We start from the raw sequence: 25,176 nt of genomic DNA, 5'->3' as shown, positions 1-25,176 counted from the left end.
ATAATATCCCTTGCATTTTTCTGGGAGCAAATTAAGTTATTCTTACTGAGAGCAGAGCAGAAGCTCTTCCCCCCCGGCCGGGGCCCTGGCCCGGAGCTGGCACCGTGCCCCGGCCGCAGGACCCGCCTGGGGAACCCGAAGCAGAGCCCGCACCGCCGCCACGAACCTTCCCATCGCCGAGCTCTGCCCCGCGGCCGCTGCCAGAGCCATCGAGTCAAGAAGAAATTGCAATCATATAAATATATATATAAAAAAAATGACTTGCCAGCCAACCTGATCTCCTAGGCGCAGATCAGGGGAGGTCACAAGCTGTTTTGGCACTAGATGTCTTCAGCATGGCACCTGAACCTCGTAACAGCTCCAAGGGCGCAGAGCATCCCCCCTCCAGCCGGCACCCAGCGCCCTGCTCGGCGGGGGCCCGGGGAGCTGCGCTGCCCGCCGGGTCAGCCCAGGGAAGGCAGGCGCCCTCCGGCCCCACCAGCGCGGCGGGGGCCAGGACAGCCCGCAGGTGAGAAAGGAAAAGTCACAGGAAAAGTCAGCTCCGCTCCTCCAAAATGGGCTCTTCCCGTAAGGAGGATGGGAGACATCGTCTCCCACCTGCCGTGGGTTTTCCTGTTCTCCCCACCAGCTGCGCAGCAGATACGGGCTGTCTTTCTTATTGCAGCCCACCAGCGGGGCACGGAAAAGCGAGGTCACTGAAGGAGGAGCCGCCACAAAAGCGGCAGCAACCGTACCCCATACTGCTCCCAGCCGCGGCTCCCCGCCGGGGCTGCCTGCACCGGCCCGGGATGCGCTCCCGGCACGCTTGCCGGAGCACAGTGCCTGCGCAAAGGGTTTGAGAGCCCCAGGCACCCCCAGCTGCTGCCGCTGCGGGGATTCATGCCCCTCCACGGGCTGTGCGTGGAGAAAGGCTGCGACAGCAAAGGGCCAGCACCTGAGCCAGACCCGGTGAACACACCCGGGGCATCTCCCGCTTCCCAGCCCCGACCTCCAAGACAAGTTTTCCTCTCCGGTTTGGGCTGGAGGCATGAAGCAAGATACTGACAAGCTTTATTTTAAGCAAGGGTGAAGCCCCCCCCATACACTGGTGGGCAGACCTTTCTCCCAAAGGTATTTCTGTATTTTTAATGAAGACAGCACAAAGATTTGTCCCGGGGTCCCCCAGGACCCTGCTCCGGGGAGCGCGCTGTCCGAGCTGGGTGTTCATCACCCACCTTTGCTTTTTTCCAAACGCTTTTAAGCTGAACAAAAGCAGAAAGCTGACAGTGTCCAGTGGAAACTAATCGCTGCACATGAGAAAAGACGGTCAGCAAAGAAAACTTGTACCAGTTCATCACTGGAGGGATACCTCTGTCTCCTTGACAGCAGGACCCTCATCACGCTGAGGCAACATCATCGCATTTGGATAAATCTTGCGTGGTCGTGCCCGGAGTTGGGGCCTCCCATCCCTTGCAAGCGGTGGGTGCTGTGCCCAGCTCTGGCTCGTTTCCCATACTCCTGATGGGAAAAACCTCAAGACCTCAGTGATTTTATATGTGGTGTTTGAAACTCAGTGTTCGCTGAGTATTTGCATTGGGAAACCCACTGTTGTTGGTATTTATTGTTCTCCTGTTGAAAACATTTCAGCAGAAACAAATCTGTGGGATGGTGAAAGGACTCAGACTTGTATACAGCCCCTGCTCTGAACATCGTTTTGTCCAAACAACACTTTAAATACCTGAAAATAATTCAAAAGCAGCTGCAAAAGGAAGGGAAACACCACATTATCATGATTTCTTCCTATCACCTTTCCTGTGGTCCCTGGTTTGCGATGGCTCATCCACCCCCGGACAGAACAACACTGCGAGCACTGCTCCCAAGCTTGTAGCTACATTTCCATCCAGTTGGATTTTCTCTTTGCATGGATAGTCAGCCTGAAAGAAGGAGGAATATAGACAAGATTATTGAGGTTTGGCACTAAGCGTCTCCTGGACCCAGGAACGCATCCCATCACCTCGGTGCAGTGGCACCACATCTCCATTGAGCCAGTTTAGGACTGAGCGGGGACCAGGACCTCCTTACTGCTAAATCACCTCCTCATCACTCAACCACGTCCTCTCGACAGCACTGCCCGGGCGCACAGGGACATTAGGTGGCAACTAAAGTTTAAATCCAAAATATTTCAGTGCCTTTATAATCCAGGGAGAGAAAAGCCACAAAGAAAAATTCTGCCCAAGAAACTGATGCGTCAGTAAAGAATAAAATCTTGTAAGGTCACTTTTGGCAGGCAGAAAATTGGGTTTTCCCTGCAGCAAACCCACCCTCAGGAAAAATAGGCCATGTCTACAAATTTTCTACAATGGGCTTGAGCTGAAAGGTTTCGAATTGAAGTGGTCCAATTAATTGGTACCTGGAGAGCCAGGCTCTATCTCTTTTTACAAACTCCCTCAGCCGCAGAGGCTTGATTTCTTTTCTGAGTAACAACAGTAAAAATACCCAACAGACCTAATAATGATAACAATAATATTCTAGAAAATAAAGTATTTCTGGGAAGAAATTTACTATTGCAACATTTTCTCTTTGATCCAAAGTGAATCAAAATCCCAAACTTCCAACCGGCCTACTGAAGAGACAAGCTAATTTTAGCATCCGTTTTAATTGTGGCATGTCAATGATCTCTGCTCATAGGGTCAGCGTCTGCATCAAGATTTTTATCGCATTTCTGTGCTATGGCAAACCAGCAGGTTGCTGCCGCTGACTCATCCTTCCTGCCGCAGGCTGGAACGGCTACTGAGAAGAGAAAGAGTAAAACTGGGGTTTGGGGCATTTGTTTCGCCCCCCGGGAGCCCCCGAAATGCAGGAGACTCATGCGAGTCTCCGATAGACGCACGCGGGTAAGCCCTCCTAGCGATGCTGCCAGTGAAGCAGTCAACAGTCACAACCCACAAAAATCCACGTTTCTCGTGCACCGGGTGAGCTGAAGAGGTTGAGCCGGCTCCGGAGCGAACTGACCTTTCTTGCATTAGTTTCGGAGCGCGGTTTCTCTCCCTCCCCTCTCATTTGGGTTTTCTGAATTCTGCTCTGCAGACAGACTCTGGATGCAAACCTAAATCTGGTTCCTGAGAGGTCGCAACTACCGCAGCAGACCCAGGGTACCAGCCACAGACTGGATTAATGCACCAGCAAGGTCTTCAGCGAAGTCTCTTCAGCTGATACTCTGCTGATCCTCAGTTTTTACCGGCAGTACCTGACCCTGGGATGATCAGTGCCCACCCACGCCTTCCCTCAGGGAGGGATGTGTAGTTAGCATTTGCCGAGCTTCCCCCCCTCCTCTGCTTTCCCAGCCTTTCTCTAGAGTGCTGTCCCCGGGGAAGGGGGGTTTGTGCCAGCCTTTTGCCCTGTGCTGGTTGGCGTTGAACGCTTTGGTGTCCACCAGATCTCCCCAGCTTCCCTCGGGGCGAGCACACCCCCGGGCATCGCCCAGGGTTTGGAAATTGGGGTGCTCCCCGGCTGCAGACATCCCCTCGCTGCAGCTGGGTGCATCGCACCCATCTCCCCGAGGCCAGGGAAGGAGGGGAGCAAGGCTGGTCCCCCCGACACCCCGGGAGAGGCTCTTCTTTCCCTTGGGGGGTTCCCGCAGCCTCTCAGCTCCGCACCGGGGCTCTGCCCGGCCTCCTGGGCCACCCTGCCTCTGCAGCCGCCGCGCGACGGCGCGCTGCTTCACACCCTTCTGCCTTCCCTTGCCCATCTCACTTCTCTTTTTGCTTTACAGCGCAGTGCCACGCTTTAAGCGGGAAGTAAAGCAGAGGTAAAACCGCCATCGTGAAATGGCATCTCCCCGCTGCCGGGGAGGGATGGCAGGCGCTCGGGGAGGATCTGGGAGCGCGAGGCTGCGCGGTTGGCCCCGGGGGAATGTCTGGGGCCTGAAAGCCCTTTCAGAAAAGGGTTTCAGAAGAGGGTTGTGTCCTTTTTGAGGTGCTGTGGGCTAAAGCCTGTTTGCCAGCTCCCGCTGCAGCCACCGAGACCTGCAAAGGATCCCAGAGCTGGAGCACGTGAATTACGGATGCGCTTTCTATATAAGCCTCGGCTAAAAATGATGAGCGGGTGCTATTAATATCGGCCCTCCCGCAGCCCTGAGGCGTATCAGGCACTTTACAGCCGGAGGCTCCTCGCTGGGTGGTTTCCACCGCTACATCCTAACGAGCGGCTCTTCGCTTCTCGAGCTGCTCAGATTATGCCGAGCGATGCTGCCACCAGCTCGGCCCCCGCCAGGCAGCTCAGTCATCCTCAGGGAAGAGCAAAAGGCGATGGAGGCAGGAACAGAGGAGGCAAAATTAGTGCTGGGGGGCATTTCCCAAAGGATCAGATGAAGCAAGTGGTGGACATGCACACCACATGCAGGGGATGGAGAAGAGCGGGCTTAGGTAGGGGACAGAGCTGAGGGCAGGGAGAAGTGGTGAAAAATAGAGAAGGGAAGAAAAGAAAACCAGATGGTAAACTTAAACGAGGCCCTCGGTAGTCAAGCCCAAATAAATGAAAGCATCACAGTGTTCCCTGCTAAAAGCCAGCCTGTTTTTTTGCCCAATTATGTCTTTTGTGAAGCCGCGCTCCCAGCGACTGCTCTATTATGGCTACAAGGGACAGTGACAGATTCAGGGGACAGAGATGTTCCAGCGTGAAATGAGGGATTTGTGACTAACGAGCTGAAAATCGGGCGAGGGGCTGTCGTTCCCTGCGCAGGAAACGTGGTCGGGCACAGATGGGCACCGCACGTCTGGTGAGTGGCAGAGGGACCCTCGCCTCACCGGGCAGCCCTCACCCCTCAGCCTGCCTTCGGTTTGGGGTGACCTTCCCTTTAAAATGCAAGATTATCCAACAACAAGCCAACACACATCAGTCCTGCGTACAGAGGTCGGTTTGGGACGCTGCCTGCTCCGACGGCAGCCGCTGGAGGTACTCAGAGCGCAAAGAGAGGTCAGATGCTGCAAGCACCCACTTGGTGGGAATGAAAAATACTATCTTCCCCAGCGCTATTGCTTTCTCCTGACCTGATCCAGCCTCCCTTGAGGAAGACTCCCACTGAATTTAATGAGAATTGGCTCTCCAGCCCCAGGGGGGTCCGACTCTCCCTGACCCCGCCAGTACCATGACTACCTCGGCATCAGCCTGCTGCAGCTCAGAGCGACCTCTGAGGCACAACCCCAGTGCTCTCCCTTACTTGCAAAATAATCTGATCAGCCCGTGACAGTAACATGTGGCTCCAATAACACCAATAGGGCAGATTGGGGATATTCAAATCCCTGCTTCCAAATGCAAACGCTGCTGGTACACAGCTCCCTCGTTAAAATGCATCATGCAGGTACCTAAATTGTACCCGATACCAGAGGAGAGCCGACACGGACTGATGCTCCCCCCTCCGGAGGCAGGACCTGCGCAGAGGGCTCCGGGGAAGCGCTTACACCCCTGTCTGGCTGCAAACTGTATTTGCAAATAAAAGTGTCTGCTCTTCCCTGGCATCGTAACCTCTTGGCTGCACGGCCCCTGCCTGCAGCAGGGCTGGAGGTAAAACGAGATGGGGACAGCGAAGCTGCACGTCCCTGAGCTACAGATGTGACATTTCCAAAGGGAAAAGTTCCATTCTCAGTTGAAATTCCTCACTTTTTATCCTGAATTACTTGCTCCCTAGGGACCCCACCCCCAGGGACTCGTGCAGCCCGGCAGGCGGCATCCGCAGCCCGGCCAGCCTGGGAGAGGAGCAGGGCAGGGCAGGGCTTTCCCTCGTGCTTTATGGTGTAATTCTTTCCCATAAAGGCACGCTGTATTTTTTCCAACTCCATCGTGCCTCTCTGATCCCACCGTGGCACCTCCCACTCATCTTACAGGGGCAGGGAGCAGAAAAGACTCCTTTCCTTGAGCTATTATTATTATATTTAGAATACATTATTACAGGGTATTTGGTATTTTTCTCACGATGTTCTCTAGCACTGGTATGAACATATCGTGTTCCCAAAACGCAGAAGGAGCATTGTATGAAACCTGGGGTCCAAGCTTTGAGAAAAGGAGCAGTAAGTGACCTCCTCCCTCGCCCGCCCGGCAGCACACGCTGATGCTGCCTTGTGCCCGACAGAGATGTTATTCTTTGTAATTAAAGTCAATGAGAAGAAAACAAGTTTCTCAGAGGGATGGACCTCACCATCACTGTGGGATCTCCCACCGGGGGTGACCTCCCACCAGAGCTGCTTTGGGGGACACTCTTTCTTTTTCCCCATATTGTGGCAAGTTAACTTTTCTTTTCTGCAGCGTACCAATCGCCTGCTCGCTGCCAGCAAAGAGAGGCGACTGTCCAGTCAGCCAGGAAAGTGCAAAATGAGTAAAGAAATAAAATGCAATCAAAGCTGTAGGGACAGGGACCAGCAAGCACTGGTGCATTTATAAGACACGCAGAGAGTTTATCGTAAGCCCTGGGAGGAGGTGAATTTGCCGTGCAGGGTCCAGACCCCCCTTGGTTCAGGAGAGAGGGGCTGTGCACGTTGTCACGCGGTGTCACACACATGTACAAGGCTTCAGGCGGGGACAGGAGCGGCAGTGGCAGGACAGCAGCAAACTCTGCATGTGCAGAAGTAAAGCCTCGTGTCTCCATTTAAACCTCCAGCCAGTCTCTCCCCTTAACCCCACCACTGCTACTGCTGGCCTGGAACAGTTCTGCTTGTACACTGCCACCTATTCCTCTAGGAGAAAATAAATTTACTGTTTGCGCACTAAGGAGATCGTTATCAATTTGCGGGCAGGCGCTCCATCAAACTTCCATCTTCTTTAACAGAGCTTCACCGCAAGGTTCGTTTGGTGTAAAAAGACTTGAACAGCCTCTTTCATCCATAAACTTTCAACTACAGCACATTTCTGAGCTACTAAAAACCGCTGAATTTTTAAAATATATATATATAAAAATTATATATTATGTGTGTGTGTACACGCACACACATATCCTGGAAAACACTCCATTGCAGAGGGTTTCTGCAGGGTACCACTGTGGTAAGCACAGGTCAGCACAGCTGAGGAAGCTAGAAAGAAATTAAGGTTTTGCTAATGACTTTGGGCTTTTGGCAGAATAAGCAACATCTGCTGGTTGATAAACTAGTGAAAAGGAGGATGAATTTATGAACATCTGGCACTCCTGAGAAACACCACTTGGGCCGGTGCAGGGAGACAGGGGGACAAAGCGGGGTGGCAAGGGGCTGCATCCCAGACGTGTCAGTCTGCACTCAGCACCCTCCCGGTGATGCTCCTATTTCCTGTGCGTCTATAAAGCACAGTCAGGTCATCATTTGTTAAGTTCTGTATTATTTCTAAAATGAACACACTGAAAACCACACATCTTCACAAAAAAGCCCAGTTTGTCCATTTGATTACAATATCCAATATTTGCCCATATCTCTGCTGCTGCTCGATTTGTACATTCCCGCCTGACTGAAGAGGGAAATAAGCAGCATCTCCGACTCCTTTGGGGCACGCGATTTAACGGAAAGGTTTTCTTTTCATTTCAGTATGCGTTTTGCTACTCTTCAAACAGAGGGTCCCCCCCATTCCACAGACATCGCTACCCTAAAAGCCACCTGCATCGACCCATCCATGGAAACCCGTCTCTTCGTGGAGCTGCTGGAGGCAGTGCTGCCTGTGCTCACCCGAACGCCTCCTGCTTGCCCAGGCCAACCACAGCCCATAAACCCACAAGGACTTGGCAGGCACCTTTGAGGGTGCTGGGAAGTCCCCAGCTGGGGGAATGGATAATCCTGGGCTATAAAGGGATGCCACCCCTATAATTAGCAATATCATTCTATAAAAGAAGGTAAGCTATTTCCAGCTATGCAGCCATCAAGAACTAACTCAGCTCCAACAAACCTTGGCTTGCCTTCAAAAGATCCTTCAGCTTCTGAGATGACTCATTACTGCGCAGGTCGTCTGGGGTCAGGGCGTGGGCTGGATTTTCTGTTTGGCCACATTTGCATGGCTAGGGAAAGGTAAAGATTTCTCAACGTTTCTAACTTGGCTGTAATCAGAACATGCAATAAAATGCAGGAAATTTCCTTTTGTCCTTTGGGACCTATAAAACTCACCCGAGTCATAACAGCTTGTTGTCGTGAGAAGGAAGGTACAGGACTGAGATGTAGAGAGTGGGTTTAATTATTAAATTATCCTGCATTGAGACCTCTTGAGATCCTACCGAGCTCTGTCATGCTTTTTAGCTGGTGAGATCCCAACAGAAAATGTTGCAGGAGATGTTTGTGCGTGTGCACGTTCATAGAACATGACGCAGGCTCAATGCAGAAGAACAGTGCAGGTTACTCATTATAATGGCAATATTAGCAAGATGTGACTATTTATCTGTTAAGCATCAGAAAACAAACAAAAAGAGAGTCTACAGCACAGCTGCATGAATACACATGAACTCTGATACTTCTTCAAGAATTAGTAAAAAAGTTTCAATAACTTTAGGGGTTTTTTATTAGTTGGGGTTTGGGGGTTTTGTTGCTTTGGGGTTTTTTTTAGCCACGTTGCAATGTGTTCCTACACTTTGCCTCCATCGCATCAGGCTGCCAGCACTCGTGCCTGCTGAGAGTGGCAACATGGGGGTTTTGGGAGGTTCCTCAAGCCCCGGTGGGAACGGCCCCAGGGGCCGAGATGCCCTCCCCGAGCAGCTTTCCAGCCCACGCGCTGGCTGAAGAAGTCACATCTCCCCGCTCAGCAGCTCTGCTAACCCAGGCAGATGCAACCCGTGAGCCTTACGAAGCTCTTGCACAACTGGCAAGGCGTGCTCGTGTGGGCAGCGAGCCGTGGCACCGAGCCATGAACGGTTGGTGGATTCAAGGAGCTTAAAAGCCTCCGAATAGTCCTGTGCTAATCTCTCACCATCATCAAGTTTTTACAAATAATTTTCTGTTTGAGGAAACTGGTCAAACTCCATCGGGAGTAAAGCCTTGCCGGGCTGTAAAAGGTGTGCTTTCGAGGACAACATGCTGTGCCAGGCCTGGAAAAAGGATAAACCCACCCAAGAAAAAAAACACCGCAGAGCATTTTATGGGGTATGTGAACCCTTTGGTTATGGCAGTTGGTTACAGAAACCGTATTGCATCCTCTGCTATAAAACCCGCTTAGCGTGACATTGGCCACCTGCAGGGATGGCTTGGCACGAGATGGGGCAGGAAAGGGGATTTCCCCAGGAGGGAGGTGGGGGGCAGCCCAGATGACAAACCGACAGCCAAAACAGAAGCTTGAGGCTGCCCAAGAAAACCCGTGAACCCCGTCCCGGTGTCAGCCTCAAGCTTCTCCTGGGTGACCCCAACACCAACCATCCCCTGAGCCAGGGAACTGGCTTGGTCACCTCCGAGCAGGTTTGAAACTTCACTCTCCCCGGGATTGCTTCGGGCTCACAGCGGGTGATCACATCGGCGTTTGTCACTTCAATGAGTCAGACAATTTACTCTGAACAAGTTTCACTCACATGCACAGGGCTGGTGGGCTGCTTGAATCTCCAGACTTGCCTAAAAAGATGCTTTAAAGGGCTTTTAAAATTCCCATCCTCTTGTTGCTCAACATGAGGTTGATTTCACCCACTGGAAAACATTACACATTTCTCTTGAGTGGGTAGTGCAAACCCTCGAGGTGGCTGTACACTGCTAATAAGTCACACAAGGCATTTTGTGAATTAATTTGGTACTGCAAGTATCCCATTCATTTCATTACTGCTTCTGATTACAATTACCCAAAGATGCTGAGGTCCTTTCCACTGAATAGACCTCTATAGTTTCTAAGGTAAGAAATATTATCTTCTATAATCCATATTTTTCGTGGGATGCAACACAGCCTTTATTCTTTAAGTACTGCTGTTTCAATCAATGTTTTACATATTATTTTCAGAGCGTATCCAGGGATGGACTTACTGCCTTGAAGAGCACCTCTGGCTTCAGGTGAATCACCCTGTTGTACTGCAGGAATATCCTGAGAAAGCCAGAGCTGCCAAGTTCCCATTCTCCCGGTGACCAAAATGAGGGTCCTCCCTGGGTTTTGCAATACAGGTGACTTTAGGAGACAGCTGTGCATTGCACATCTGCATTTGAGATCCCAAGCTAGCTAGCCTGCACTCGCAGCAAGGCCGTTGTGTTTCACGTCTGCGGTGAGCACGTCTCCAGCCCCCCGTCGCAGGGTGCCCTCGCAGCTCTCGGCCATTGCTCCCGACATGCAGGACATCTCGTGATGGGTAGGCAATAAAGCAGCACCACAAACTGAAGGTAGGAACCAAAACTAAAAGACCAAGCAGAATTCTCTTAATTTATTTATATTGCTTTGTGTTGACTTAAAGCAAATCCCTTAAACATGCGTTAGAGTTAAAAGAAAGAGGAAAGCAGAACCAAGTGTGAAAAGGTCCCTGTATTGAAGTTCTGCAATTCCTATTGCTTTCCACCTTTTTGTTCTTCAGAGCTGAGAAGCTTGGTCCTCATCTCTTTGGACAAAGTTCAGCACAGATGGTCGGGTGCATTTCAAGCCCATGTCAATTCAAGAACTTCATGACTAACAAACCTTTTTGAACAAAATCTGACTAATCGCCCTCTGAGTAAAGAGGAAAAAGGCTTGGAAAAGATAAAGGAAACTTTAGAAGCAAGTCTCATCTTTTTTAGGAACCAGACCTCACAACATCTTAGTCCTTTCATCTTGGGCCTGTCGTACTGGGGCGGGGCTGGTGGGGGGAATCTAGTTAATTTACTAATCAAAGAGAAAGCAAAAGAGGAGAGTGTATTTCATCACTCACTGAATATATTGCTCTTACGGGCCAAACATTATTTGTAATATTAATGGCCTGGAGTAATACCAAGAGTTATAGGGGTGACAGCGGTCCAGCGCTGTACAACATACGGCGACAACTATATATTCCGTCAGACAGAGCTACCATATAACCTCGTGTCTCAGTGGCTCCTAGCACCTAACAACACATCTTACTCTTATATTTCAAATACGGTACAAGCAGCAGTTTCAGGCCCTAAAAGCAGGACTAAATCAGAGGGTATCTGGATCTTTATCAGGTCTTTAGACAAGGTTCTGGGCTCATTAATGAAAGTTCACTGGTTTAGACAACCTAAGACAAACTGGGGATCTGGCACTTGTGCTCTGACCATTTGCTTGGATTCTGAAGGAGGTAGGACAAGAAACACGATTCAGCACAGTATTAAATCCCACTGTGGTCAGCTGAAGACAGATTTGATGCCAGCCCAAAGGTTGATTGACACCTAAAGAAGCTACAGTGAGAACAACTGGGTTATCAGTATTAGTAAAAGTTAAAGGAGAAATAAAACCAGCACATCTGTAAATCGGATACTGAAGTCAGACCACCTGGATACACACTTACAGCTAAGCAAAAAGCACTTCACTCAGCTGGAGGATCAGCCTGCAATTAGTAGACCAAAACTTAATTAAAAAAAAAAGTCTGAAAAAACATGCTAGCTACTTAGTAAAACACAAACAAAAATAAAGTGCTCACAAACGCGAGCTTGCTTTTGAAGCACGAGGGCACGGCTGCAGCAGCCGACGGGGCAGTAATCGCTTTTGGAAAGTGCATTTCGCAGGCTGTTAACCTGATTGATTTGGACAGGCGAGGCAATGATCATTTCATCACGGCGTGGTAAATGACAGCAATGCATCTCACTTCACGGTCCTCCCGAGAGGTTCTCCAGCGCGCATTCACCCTACTCGCAGTGCACGGGGTTTTAAGCAGACCGGCACAGAGTAAAGCAGGCGGACCAAGATGTTGATACCCAAATAGGAACAGACTGCTAGACAACCCAATTTCCCTCAGGGCTCTAGAAACATACCCACAGGAGTGCTGGTACCCGAACCCCACTGCTTGTGAGTCTTAATGAAGTAGTTAGTAGAGCCAAATAGATTGATGAAGGGTACTATATAAGCATTTCCCCTGGTTTGCTTGCGTGGCACACACCAATCGCACCCTTCTGTGCCTCTCAGGATCTGGGGACTCACAGAGATCAGCTGGAAAAATACAGCAAGAAATTCCAGGCTTTTAGCACTTTTAGATTCCCCTTTTCTAATCAACATGACACCCCCTTTTCCTGACAGTCACTGCTCTACACTGGTAATAATAGCATCTCCCTGGGTAAAGGGCCTGAATCTATCAAGATCTGTTTTAAAGAGTAGCTTGCAGTCAAATACAACACAGAATAAAAGCAGCGTGCCAAAAAAAAGAGACCCAAGAGACAAGCCAAGCCTGCCCAGCAGTGGGTCACAGGTCGGACCCAGCCCCGGGAGCACACAGCTGAGAACACCGGCCGAACCCAGGCACGGAAATATCTGGTGGGGGCCTATGAGCAGCTTCTGAACCCCCTGCCTCGGGACTGCAGGGCTCAGGAGGGCAGAGGACAAGAGACATCACAGCCACTGAGGTAAGAGGCCACAGCTTTCAGTCTGTTTTTCCAGCACAGCAAAGGAACGTGACAACAGCAGAACAAAACCCACTTCCCTGTTCCGCAGCGAGCTGCCTTTTCCCATCTGCCAAGAAGAGCATCTCCCCTACCTGGTGGGTGCCTCCAGACCTCCTAAGGAGCATCTCCCCTACCTGGTGGGTGCCTCCGGACCTCCTAAGGAGCATCTCAACTGAGAACCCAGCATTTAAACCTTCCTTGTCCCAGCTGAACTGTTTTAAACCAGAGCCTTGGGCTGATTGATTCCCAGCACCTGAGAAACCAGCCTGTTTCTCTCCTAACACCTGAAAGCACTTAATAACCTAATAATAAACCAGGTCTCCAGCCTTAGGGGTGCAGCATGACTTAGAGGTCTTATCCAGCCCTGGTACTGTCTGTGAGGTTGGGGTCAAGGCCAGGCGGTGACCAGTGAGGACATGGCACAGAAGAAATACTGCTCTTGGGAGCTCTGGGGGGACAGGGGACGAGGCAGGTCCCTCTGGGACAGCGGTGTCCTAAGCTCGGTCCTATCAAGCCTTTTATGTCCAACTCCTATTTTCGGCATTGTTTCTGGCCTTTAAAACCAACCCTGGGCTGCAGGTTAATTATGTGACAGTGAAATTTCTCCTCCTGGACACTCATGCAATATCTTTTCTTCAAAGCAATGAACAAGTCAATGCTTCAGCCCCGTTGGGGTCCGCAGTCGGGGCATTCCCTCTCCTGTCCGGTCTGCAAGGCCCAGCCTGAGCATGGCTACCAAGCAGCTTCACAAAATCCTCACGGAGAGGCAGCAGAGGCAGCTGGGGAGCGTGTTTGAGAAGAGGGTTGTGCAGGACCCGCACAGCCGCTCCCTCTGCTCTGCAGCCCCGGGCGGTGTGGGAGGAAGGGGAGCGTGGCAGCGCCTGCCAGTGGAGTACACGAGCTGATGGGATGTTTGCCCCAAACCGATAAAGCTGAAGATGACCTTCAGCCGGATTAAAGAGTAGCCAGGGGATTACCAAGAGCCTTGATAAGAAATGCAGATGAATCCCAACTGTGTATTTCACTGAATCCTTGTTTATTGTGCGTTGATAATAAATCGGTAAACCACTTTGATCCTGATTTGATTTAAACCCCATGAACTAAGCAAGTATTTCCTGAGACCAAAAAAAACCCCATGCCCTAACCCATGGGAAACAGAGAGAGATCTCCTTGCCTCCTTGCTGCAGCCATCCTGTTGGCTGTAATTAAATATTTACACAGGAAGGAACGGGAACCTGAGGGTCACAAAAAAATGGCATAGATGCCAGTCTGGGAAATCATCTTTGCTTCTTTTTGGCCCAGTTTGTTTGGGCTTATCTCTCCCCACCTTTTGCGTGGAAGCACAGGTGCCTAACCCAGAGCTTATCCGCTACTGAGTCTACATTCTGCTAAGAATCTAGCCTCGAATGTTTCTTTCAAAATCAGATAGCAGTTTGGTGGCAAAGTCAGGAAAAGCAGTTAGGGGTCTTAAATTCTAACGCAGTGCCCCACTGAGGGGACTGCAGTGGGGGAGGGAGAGTGAATATGACCTGAAGGTATGATGAGCTCATTCCTGCCGTCACTGTTAGATGCAGGGCTTACAACACAATACCTGCTTTGGGGATAGACCGAGCTGTGTAAACACGCCGTATTTGTGTGTAGGCACTGCTAGATAAGAGCGCTGTCCACAAGACAGGAAATCAATGCAAACTTCAGCAGTGCGAGGGAAGAGATACGGTGGGATAATGAACGTTATACGGAGCAAAAGGCAGTTGTAATGGTAGAAATTGCTTTAATTTACAATCAAATTACATTGCACTATAAATAAAACATGATAAAATACAAAAAGAAAATAACTTTTTATAATTAATAACCCCAAATTCTTCTTTTTTCTGAATATCTCCTCTGGATAACTAGTGAGAAAAGTACCAAAAAGTACTGCTAGAAACATGGTGATCATGAGAAATTCTTGGAGCCATTAACTGCTAAAGGAGGTTATTTGCCTAATTTTTTGGCAGCCTTTGGGAACTTCTTAAACTCAGCCTGTTCCTTCAAAAAAAGCTGAGCAAGGATATGATCTGCTGTTCCATGGAAGTAGTCATTCATACGAAGAGTTTCCAGCTATGAAGAAAAAGACAGTATTTTAAAAAGAATAATCATAGCTACCTGATCATTTTTACAATATTAATAATATGGAATATTAAAGTGCCCCTCAAATCCAAGATGAAAATGAATTAATATAAAAGTACATAACTAATGACAACTCTTACACTGGGCTATCAAGATCACTGGATACGTGTAACCTTAGACAAATACACCCTTGCTCTGGCTTCTAGGATATAGGCTCGTCCAAGGCTCACAAAGATCTCTCCCTTTTGTGGGTGCTCAGCCCGTCCGGTCTGCTCAAGGACAAGCCCGTCTCTTAAACACCAGCAGTACCTCATGCACAAACACGATCTGAATTCCATCTCTCTTACACACACGTAGATGTACGCGCACACACACACGGGAGCACGTCACACCCTACCACAGACCTTTTCTTTGTCTTCCCCACCTCCTGTTTCCGTGTACAGGGTTTTGATAAGTGTTGCATGCCAGCCATTCACACCAGAAGGGAACTTGCACTGTCAGTGTACTTGACGTATTCTTAGAATTTCTTTTGAAAGGTGCGCACCAAAGCATAAAGCTTACGTGCATGAGAAAAGCATAAGATTATGTACAGTTGAACCATTTTTTTACTCCCCGTGCCCATATGAATTCTCACCTGGTTCCCTGTACTGTAGGCTAGAATCAAAAACAAATCCTCCTCACATACGCTCTTGATATAATGTTGAGTTCCAACTGGGAAAAATATGACATCTCCAATGTCAATATTGAAGTTGGCGGTGACTCCAGATGAGAGAATAACTCCAACCTATTGCAAGTAAAGCAGCAATGTTCAACAACAACCATTTTCAGTGTGCTGTTATTGGATAAATACACAGTGGCGGTCCCAGCACTGCACTGAAATCAGCCAGCGTAGCATCAGTGCTTTCACTGAGACTCCAAACAGGTAGAGGGATCCCAGGCAAATTCCTATGGTAAGTCCTCACATTATGGAGTCTCATCAGTCCATCTCAATCACCTTTGCACTTCAAATTTGCACCGAGTGAAAAACATAATAAAATCCTGTACTCTAAATCTTAATACTCACTAAATTTTCTCTATTTATCTGTTCCTCAGGGGCACTAAATCAGAAGTATTGCCTTTTATTTTGTACTCCCAGCTTTCAGGAGAGTGGGGAGTCCCCATGTGTGATTTTGCTGAACAACATAACAAGATGGACAAATTCTGCTCTTTGTATAACTCCACTTTGACTAGACAAGCTTCCACAAATGTAACAGATCAAAATTTTTTATGGAAAAGGAAAGTGCGGACACTGAAAGTTTTGTAATGCTACTAATTGTAGTATTATTAATCAGGGCTGGGAATCAGTTATTAGGGGTGTAATTGTTATACAGCCAAAACTCCACTGACTTATCCCTCACCAATGTAACAAATTACCTGTCCACAGCCGCTAATGACATAACCCATCTCATTAGCATTGAAGTGGAAATGAGGCTGCCCCAGTCCATTGCTGAATATCCTGAGAGTTGCTAAGGTAAGGGTATTTTCATGCTGAAAAGCAGAACAGAAATGTTCAGAAAACCATCCAAGTTTGTTATATCCCTGTTATACATGACAAAGCAGTGATGAACCCACACAAATTGCATATTAGGCCTTATGTTTAAATAGCTTCAGTATCCAATTGAAAGCACATACCTTGTTCAATGCCTCACTAAAGATTTTTTCTGTTTCATTTAGTCCAGTGCCATTTATGCGGTAGCGAGCCCACTGGAAGATTCCTCCTGGAAAAGGATACTTTGCTGACCCTAAAACAAAGACAGCTAAATGAGCATTTCCAACAAGGTTTGGTTAACATTGCTTGTTAGTGTATTGGCCAACTTCAAGTCATTACTACGTACTAAACTTGAGGCCTCGAATCTTTTGAGCCTCTGGAACCAAAAAGAAAGCCCGTTTAGCTTATCTATCCTTCATGCACTAGACACCATGCAATCTCCTTTACTGTATTTTTCTGTAGTCAGATAATCATAATGAAAAACTCCAACTAGATTTTTCCATCCCAAATTGCTATCAATAACAATACACTTAAAGAACATGCTAATTTTCAGTATATTAATTCATGTTAACCTTTATGGCACTGATTGTGTGTTACAATATTTTGTAAAGTACTGCCAATGCAGAAGAACATTTTGGTCCAAGTACAAAGATTTTTGTCACACATCTATTTCTTATGACCTCCACCAGCTGTGTGTGGAGCTCTGGACCTATATTTGCTTTTATAGCTTTTTGAATAGACTATACTACTTGGAATTAAGTTTTGCCATCTATGTTTATTAGGTGCTCACTGATAATCACTAGAGCCAGGCTGTACAGAGGGTTGCTTAATACAATTGTTGATAAACGAAACAGTGAATATGGTTCAATGCTGTTTATGAAGCTGTATTTGTAAAAGAAAAGGGAGGACATAATTAGGTATATGTTAAGGTGTTTATTCATTGATGTTTCATATGCAAATGCAAGATATTCTAAGAAGCTCAGCACCAGTCACTCTCCAGCTAATCTGGAGCTGCAGGGCTTCCTGGCCTATTAGATTTTAATTTCTGAATGAAAAGTTTAGGTTTAGGTTATTATCAATTTAACTGTAGCAGAGAACACACCAGTCCTGGTTGCGTACATCTGTAGAGAACCTTGAGCTGGGAAGTATTTAGTTCACGCCCTGCTGCTTACTGGCATTCTGCTCTCATATCTACTGTTACAGATAGAAACATTAAAATCAAAATGGTAAAATACTTCGAGATAAGAATCAGGTTATACATCTTCAAAGGGCGGTAATGAGATGTATTATGAATATATTTTTCATTTTATCTCCTTAAATTCTTATAATTTCTCTATACACTTTTTAACTCCTGTTTCAGTGAATCGATTACAGACCCACGCCTCTCCCCCACTAGAAACACGGAGAGCTCTTACATACAAAGTTCCCTGATGTATACCTTTGAGATTGTAGAAGTACTGCCATACAAGGTTGTCCGGAGACTGCACGTAGGTGGCATTTTGTACAAGCTCATCTAAGTTTGGTGGGAGGTTAACTGCTTGATCTTCTACTTGTTTCTTGAATGTTCTGATGAAGTTAACTCCACCTTGTGGCTGCGGAACACACAATGCATATTAAGTTGACAGGGACACACAGCAAACTGAGGAATTAAAATTTTGCTTCATTGAATATCCCACCTTAGTACCTGGTGGTAGACAACTTCTGCCTTGTGGACCTACCTCATCTCTTTAATTGCCTCACCCTGTCAATACTCTATTTTGCTCCTTTGCTCTGCCCTTCCTTCTCAGTTACCACAGAGATTTGGAGCAGAAGGGAAACTCAATCCATCTCCCATCAAACTGCTTCAGGGTGGGAAGGTCTGTCACAACTCTGTGGTTTGAACATGCAAATTCCTCAGACTCAGCAGAAACTGTCCTTGTTCAAGGGACGTTGCCAACTAGTCAGTTCAAATAAGATCCATTTTAACAAGGAGATGGACTTATCTATAGTTTCCTATGAGACCTTCTCATACCACAGAATTCATCAAGGGTCTATTGGGAAATTAGCTTTGGGCTTCACTATATTATTTTTCTTTTCCATCCTTGGAAATATGAAGGATCCTCCACAAACTGGGGATAAATGTGAAGAGAGGAGGAGAAAAAGTTTCTTGGAGAGAGCATCATCATTTATTTCTCCTTGTGTATAAAGGAACGCATAGGGAGGCACAGTGTTACACAAAGGACATGTATACACCCTTCTGCACGGATGGACTAAAGAGAACAGCTGAGGTAGGGAGGATCCTCTCCAAGAAATATATAGAGAGACTGGACTGCCATGTTAATGTGTAGAAGACGAGGTAGAGGCTGGCTATCCTATTGTACAGACCTTTAATGCTCTAGCTGCTATATCCTCTGGGGTAGAGAAAAATGCGTCATCTACATCCAAGGTCTGAAGTTCTTCATGTGTTGTAAAAAACAGCAAGAACACACAGTCTTCTGATCCTACATTCTTTATCCAATGCACAGTGTTTCTAGGGAAGAAGATCACTTGACCAGCCGTGACGTTGTATGTGGTGACCACGCTGTCATCTGCACCAATTACTCCAATCCAGGCAGTACCCTGTAACATAATGAGAACTTAACGATCGTAATGAAAGTTTTCTCATTTAAGCCATATGCGGGAAATCAATAATTCAAATAACCTGAAGGCTGTTAGGAAAAAACAGATCCTGATACACTCTCTAACAAGCCTTTGTGAACTTAAATCCAGAATAGCATTTTAAGTGACAAAATTTTAGAAGGTTTAAGGAACACATGACAAATACACATCGCTCATACTCAAACCGTTTCCTATTAAAGAGGCTGTGAACAGCTATAAAAGAGTCATATTTGACCAAAAACTGCTGGAGAGAGGACCAGGTGTTTGTGGAATGCCTTACTCCAAGGAGGATCTCCCCTCTAGCTGGAGCTGTTCAGTTCCATGCTGATCAAAATATGAATAATTATTCTTAAAAATAAATTAATAATTGAGATACATCTAAGTACCTATGCTTCCAAAGAAAGATAATTTTGTTTTCAAATTAATATGCTATCCTGAATTCCTCACAGTGAGTTTCTATTTATCTCCTTTATTTTCTTTATTTTTACAGATTTGAAATTTGACACACAGGTGAGATAGGGCAAACCTTTTCAAAGAAGATTTATTTGGGATGGGAAAGGGAGGGATATTTGGTCTAGAAAAGAGGAGACTCTATGGGAACAAAACAGTCTTCCATGTATAAAAAGTTGTGAGAAAGAAAGATGATTTGAGGGTCTCCACAGCCAATGGATATAAACAAGGAGAAATTAGGAGATTTTTTTTTTTTGCAATAAACAAAAACGTGGTTTGTGTACCAGCACAATGGTACACAAATCTAATGGCCTGTGTGATGAAACATGGGAGACAACTATTTTTTGATTTTGTCATAGCTCCTTTTTTGAAAATTTTTTAAAAACTGAACAGAACTGTCAGATCTGCTTTAGGTGTTCTTATCCTGCATCAATACAGGGGATGGAGCCAGAGGCTTTCTGAAGAAACTTAATAGTCCTTCATCTCTGTGATTCTGCGATGGTTCTCTAATATAATTACTTTAATCATTGTCAGCACTTGGATAAGTACGTAAAATTCTGTAACTTTCAGGTATCCAAAGTCTCCTCTGACCTCAGTTTTTATACTTCATTGGAAGCTACATGTGTTTGGTACTCTTGCAAGTAACATTACACAGCCTATTTCAAGCATCTCCATTTGAAAATGTTATTTCAAGCAAGAAAACTAATGTCATACATCAGTCAATGGTAATTTTGCTTTTATTACCTGTTAACATTTGTATATAATGTATATGTAATTTTTTTTACATATGTACATCTTCTATACATACGTATGCTTTAAACTGCAAAACCAATTGGAAAAGCCGAAATAATCAGATAATACCTGTAGCAGGTAGCCATGTTCATTGGCATTAAAATGCCAATGGGGAGCCCGAAGCCCTTTGCTTTTGATCCGTAAGGTTCCAAAAGTCATTTTGGAGCGATGGTTATTGATACTTTTTCCAAATTCCATTTCTTCATCACTTTGATATTCATTTACATCCTTCCTGAATCTTGCCCACTGAATTTCACCACCTGGGTAGTTATATACCTGTAAAGTGAGTAAAAGTGGGACTTGTATTAATTGTGGACAGTGGTGATCAAACAATCCAAAAATATTTCAGAAAATTTTTGGTCTGGGCAATACTGAAGGGACCTATTCCTTTTCTCAGTAAGGATTCTCTCTGTATGAATTTTAGTCACTTTTCACAATCATTTATATACTTTCTCATGTGATGATGTAAAAGTATTGTTTCTACAAACGAGAGGTAAATAGTGATACCAAGAACAAAATTATCTGCTCCTCCTCTTTTTACGTCATTCTGGACTTTGATTTGGGAGATGAGTTATATATATGCTTAAACTTTTAGATTCAAAACATTTAGAACATTTCCCGAGTAAGACATTTTCCTGAATTTCCTGTATTTTCTAGTTGCAAACTATTTGCACCTGAAACTAGTCATTTCCCAATATTTGTACTGCCTCTAGAACATGTTTTGTACTTGAAAGAATCATCTTGCACTGAGGAAGGGCATATTAAAAGGGTTGCTCTCCTCTTAAACATTTTTGTTTGCATTCTTAAAAACATTTTTTGTTTGAAAATTAATTACATAGTTAAAGCTAACATGAAAAAGTACCAGAATGGCTGTTGTCAGTTTAAAATGCCCTATATCTAATCTATCCTTTTCCCTCTTTTGCTGAAAAGCAAAAATCAATCAGGAATTATTTTTATATAAAGATATATTTAGAAGATGGAGTATATCTTTAGAGTTTGCTCAAAGGATATGTTTCTGTAAGTATCAAAATACACCTAAACAAAAACTACATAATTCCGAGGGCTTCATTACATTGTCAATTAATTAATTTTAGCTCACTGAAATAAGATCATGGAGTTCATTTTTTTCTTGCAACATAACAATTTGTTTGAATCCAGTCCTAAGAACAAAAAGATTAGTGTGCTACTCAGCTTACATTAAAATTTGGTCTTTCTGGTTTTGTTTTTTCAGAATTTCATACTCTGTAATTTCAGAATCACACATAAAATGGTTGCCTTGTCTTGCAAGCCTAATTTGTTGGAGCAATTATTTAGCTCTCCAAGAGGCACTCCAGAGATCCATACCACTTCCAACATCTGTTATAAATTGGAGTGAAACGCTGTCAGGAAGTTTGTGTCTCTCCCCACGGATTATAAAAGAAGCCTGGATAACAGGTTTAGACTGATCACATAATGCTTAAAAAAGAGTTAGGTGAAATTAATTCATTAAACTTCTATGTATGATGCTAGAATATTATTGCACAAGATGAACAATTTACCTTTGATTTCCCCAGCTGATTCAGGAACTGGAACTTGATATCCACGCTTTTTTCATCTGGTTTTGGGAAAGATGCACCATCGTTTTTAATATCCGTCTCCTTCATAAAGGCAGTGTTCTTTACATAGACCAAGGACAGGGCCAGCACTCCTATTGCGGTGGTGATAACACAGGCCAATAGACAAACTAGAAAGACTTTCATTAGGGACCAGCTGCCCTTTCTTTCCTGAAATTAATAAAAAGCCCCCCCCCAAAGAAAGCTTTATTAGATCTAACACACACAGGAGAAAGTTTGTGATAGTTCTTGTGTAATCAAAACAGTATGCCTTTCAGAAACACAGGTATAGCCAAATTACTGGGCCCAGTACAGGGAAACCTTATAGAGTGTGTTATCAGATTGTTGCTGTCCTTTCATTATTTCATCAAGTAAAAGCACGTTTTTATCATCCTGGGGTCTGACAAACGCTTACAGATTTTTTTCATTGCTGTTTCTAATCCATATCACAAACACTGAAGACCTGTAGCATCAACTCATGGCAAACCTTCATCTGTGGGGCAGAAATGCTGCCTCTAATTTACGTCCCATCTCGCGTGGCCCAGCTCCCTGGCAGTGGAGAAGACAGGCCAGAATGGGGAAATGTCATCTGTACTAACTGCTCTGGGCATCGTTTCCTTACTGAAAATTTCCTTTGTGAACATTCAGGCCTCTGAAGGAGGGCGAAGGGGAGAAGCAGCTGGGCACGCAGAAGCACACAAGTTCTTTATATAAGGCCAAGGCACTTCTGGCACCATGAAGCATCACCTTGGAGAGGATATTCAGTGCTTCCTCTCCCTTAACCATTTTTGCTGCTGAAGTTGCAGCTTCAGATGAATAGAGACTGCATTCTATGGCCCAAATTTTAAAATTCTCTACTGATTCTGGGTGCACAGCTTGATCTCCCTTTAAAAGCCTGATTTTTCAGATGGTCAGTGCCTGAAAATGACTTATGAATGTTGATTTCTTAAGCTGGACAATCAGAAATGAAAAAATTGAATATTATTTGCTGATTTTAACAAAATTACCTTTTTCATTAATCTATTTGACAAAAGCTCTTTACAAATACATTTCTCTTGCCAGCAGAAAAGTGCTCAAAATATCACCCTATTCTAGTCGGTAATAATCTTTTCTTCAGTTTAAATGAATCCCTTTTCAAAGCTTGTGTTCAATTAAATAGCACAACAGTAGTACTCAGACCACAAAGTCTCATCAGAAAACAAGGCTTTATAGTTAAATGCATTCGAAATCTCAATTTTCCAGATTTGAAGGATCTTTAATTTACAGCATTTTCACAGCAGTGGCACCAATTCAATAATTATTTTTAAAGTCAAAAGAATGCTGTACATATTACATAATAATAACTAATACAGAACATTCAACCTCAGCACCGCTGTGTGGAGTGAGTTATATTGTGAGGAAATCGCTAGCCTTGGTACTGTGAAGGAAGCAGCACTGTGCTGACTGCAAACAAATGTAATGGCTTACGCGTGATATGCCAACTCTTACTGCATGAAGTTAATTCAAATCCCAAGAAGCAAAAACTTTAATGGGAAAATTACAGAGAATTATTTTTCTCAAGGGCAAAAAAAAAGAAAAGATGAAAGAGTACTCTAATGTGTAACTCAGTAGAGATACTAAACATTACCACAAGAATGAGCTTTTAAGTAGCTCTTTCTGTTAAAATCAATGGGGAATCCTCCAAGGATAATTACTTTGTCCAGTATTTAGAGGATAAAGAATTTAACTATTAACTTAAGTGGGGCCAGGGAATTGTGTCTTACAGTTCAGATCCTAGCTAGTGCACATGGAGCTATGCATTTTAGGACCTTAGCAACTGAAGCCCTTTACAGCTTTTATTTTCTTCAGGACCTTCTTAATAATATAGGATTAGGTCATATTACAAAATAAGGGTTTAATCTTCAGACTGACTCTGTTAATAATGTTTTGATAGCACTGTAAAAGAAAATGACTGGTACCTCTTTCTTTGGCCACTCTTTTCCTTTTGAAGAATTTTGTATGCTCTCTCCATGCATTTCAAATGCCTGGTTCTCCATTTAGTAAAGCTGAAATAGATTAGTCCAGAGAAGACAAGAAAAACATTGAAACAAAAGAATGTCAATTCCGATATGTGCTCAGTTATGTTACAGAGTCCAGTGAAGTGACTCATCTTCTTCTGCATAGTAACACTAACGGCATTTAGTGCAGTACCATTGAGCAGAAATGTGATGCAATACAAAAAATTCTTCTTCACTAAACTACAACAGAAAGGTCTGACAATTTCCACATTTGGATTTAACATTATTCATGTATCACATGAACCCTAAGACACAACATGACAATGAGACAGAGTCTGAACCAGAGGTCATCTGGTTCCTTTACCTATGCTAAGGACCTAATATATTTAAATTACAGTTTTGGCTGGTTGCATAATCTACTTTTACAACCACAAAAACAGTTGAGGTTCCAGAACTTCTTTGGCAACCCATTTCTCTGCTTACATATTGTTGTTAAAAAGGTTTTCATAAGCCTAAATCACTCTTGCTGCAACAGAACTGTTACATTTTACCCTCCCGCAATGGACCTAACTACACAGGAAACGCCCTGCTAGGCGAGACCAACAGTACATCCAGCCCAGGGTTTTTTCTCCGACAGGACTTTAAGAAATTGTAAGGGAGAGCATAGCCTGGCTACTGTTTCCAGATTACAACTTTCATACTTTACAAGCACAAATAACTGTTGGATGAGAGATGCTAGAGGAAATAGCCTCTTCCCTTTAGTTTTCGTTCTGTGAAAAACTCCATGACTTAGACAAAGTCTTTTCTGAACCTGCTGATACTCCCCTTTCTCCTAAGTTTACTGCTTGCTGGTTAAAACAAAGAGCACTTCTCAGTCCTAAACAGATCTCCTACTAGCTCCCGTAAGGCCTCCTACATTCTGTATTGTGGGATTTGAGCAATAACAAACACGTGTTCCCCTCTCCAAGCTGAAGGTCCCAGCCTTTTTAGTCTCTCTCTATTAGGCACCTCTTCCATCTCCATGATCATTTCAGTCACTCTCTTCTGGATCTTCTCTAACTCCACCACATTACGAAAATAAAGAATAGCAATAGACTTCATTATTAACTGCTCTCCAAGTAGTTTTCCACTCATCTTTACTCTTCCCTCAAAATAATTTAATATAGACTATGATTCCTTGTTTTGAGGCACACAGGTGTTAAATGTTGCCACCCAGTCATAAAAAGGAAACTAGGCTTGTGTAATACACAGTGTTTGTAATGATCTCTCTCTCTTCCCCCCCCCCCCCTCCTTATTTCCTTGATATATTCCATGTTTGATTATGGACTTCTGAACTTCTAGGAAACTGAGATTAAGCTTATTGCCCTATAATTCTTCGGTATCACTTAGCTGACTTTTTGTTAAAAGTTACTTTGCCAGTCCCATTTCTAGACCCTTATAGGACTGCACTGAGTTCTAAACATTACAGGTCACTCGACGATAGCTGCAGCCATTTCCCCAGAGCCTAGTGTTAATGCTGGTAGGCGTAGCCCACTGAACACAGGTAGCTTGCGTAAGAGCTGTCAATCACGTTTTCCCTGTCGTAATCTCAGCTTTATCCACCGCCC

General features: G+C 45.1%; 1 protein-coding gene across 1 annotated transcript; it reads right to left on the bottom strand.

The window, feature by feature from the left end:
• Window positions 1–14,221: 14,221 nt before the first annotated feature.
• On the bottom strand, window positions 14,222–23,617 carry DYNAP (dynactin associated protein). The gene is made up of 9 exons (XM_075136898.1): window positions 23,531–23,617; window positions 21,519–21,743; window positions 20,050–20,256; window positions 18,466–18,699; window positions 17,540–17,693; window positions 16,245–16,354; window positions 15,987–16,100; window positions 15,208–15,357; window positions 14,222–14,564 (listed from the first exon to the last, which is right to left on the bottom strand). Exons 1-9 carry the CDS (start codon window positions 23,606–23,608, stop codon window positions 14,439–14,441), a joined length of 1,398 nt encoding a protein of 465 aa, XP_074992999.1. The 5' UTR covers window positions 23,609–23,617; the 3' UTR covers window positions 14,222–14,438.
• Between the last annotated feature and the right edge of the window lie 1,559 nt (window positions 23,618–25,176).

Source organism: Calonectris borealis, chromosome Z (assembly GCF_964195595.1).
Source record: "Calonectris borealis chromosome Z, bCalBor7.hap1.2, whole genome shotgun sequence".
NCBI lineage: Eukaryota > Metazoa > Chordata > Aves > Procellariiformes > Procellariidae > Calonectris > Calonectris borealis.
This window is presented reverse-complemented; position numbering and strand designations above follow the sequence as displayed.

Coding starts and splice junctions, on each gene's coding strand:
- DYNAP (XM_075136898.1), bottom strand. CDS start 23,608: ATGGAGAACCAGGCATTTGAAATGCATGGAGAGAGCATACAAAATTCT. Junction 16,355..17,539: donor GTACTTCTACAATCTCAAAG/GTATACATCAGG, acceptor TCTTTGTTTTAG/GGTCAGCAAAGTATCCTTTT. Junction 14,565..15,207: donor CCTACAGTACAGGGAACCAG/GTGAGAATTCAT, acceptor TTTTCTTCATAG/CTGGAAACTCTTCGTATGAA.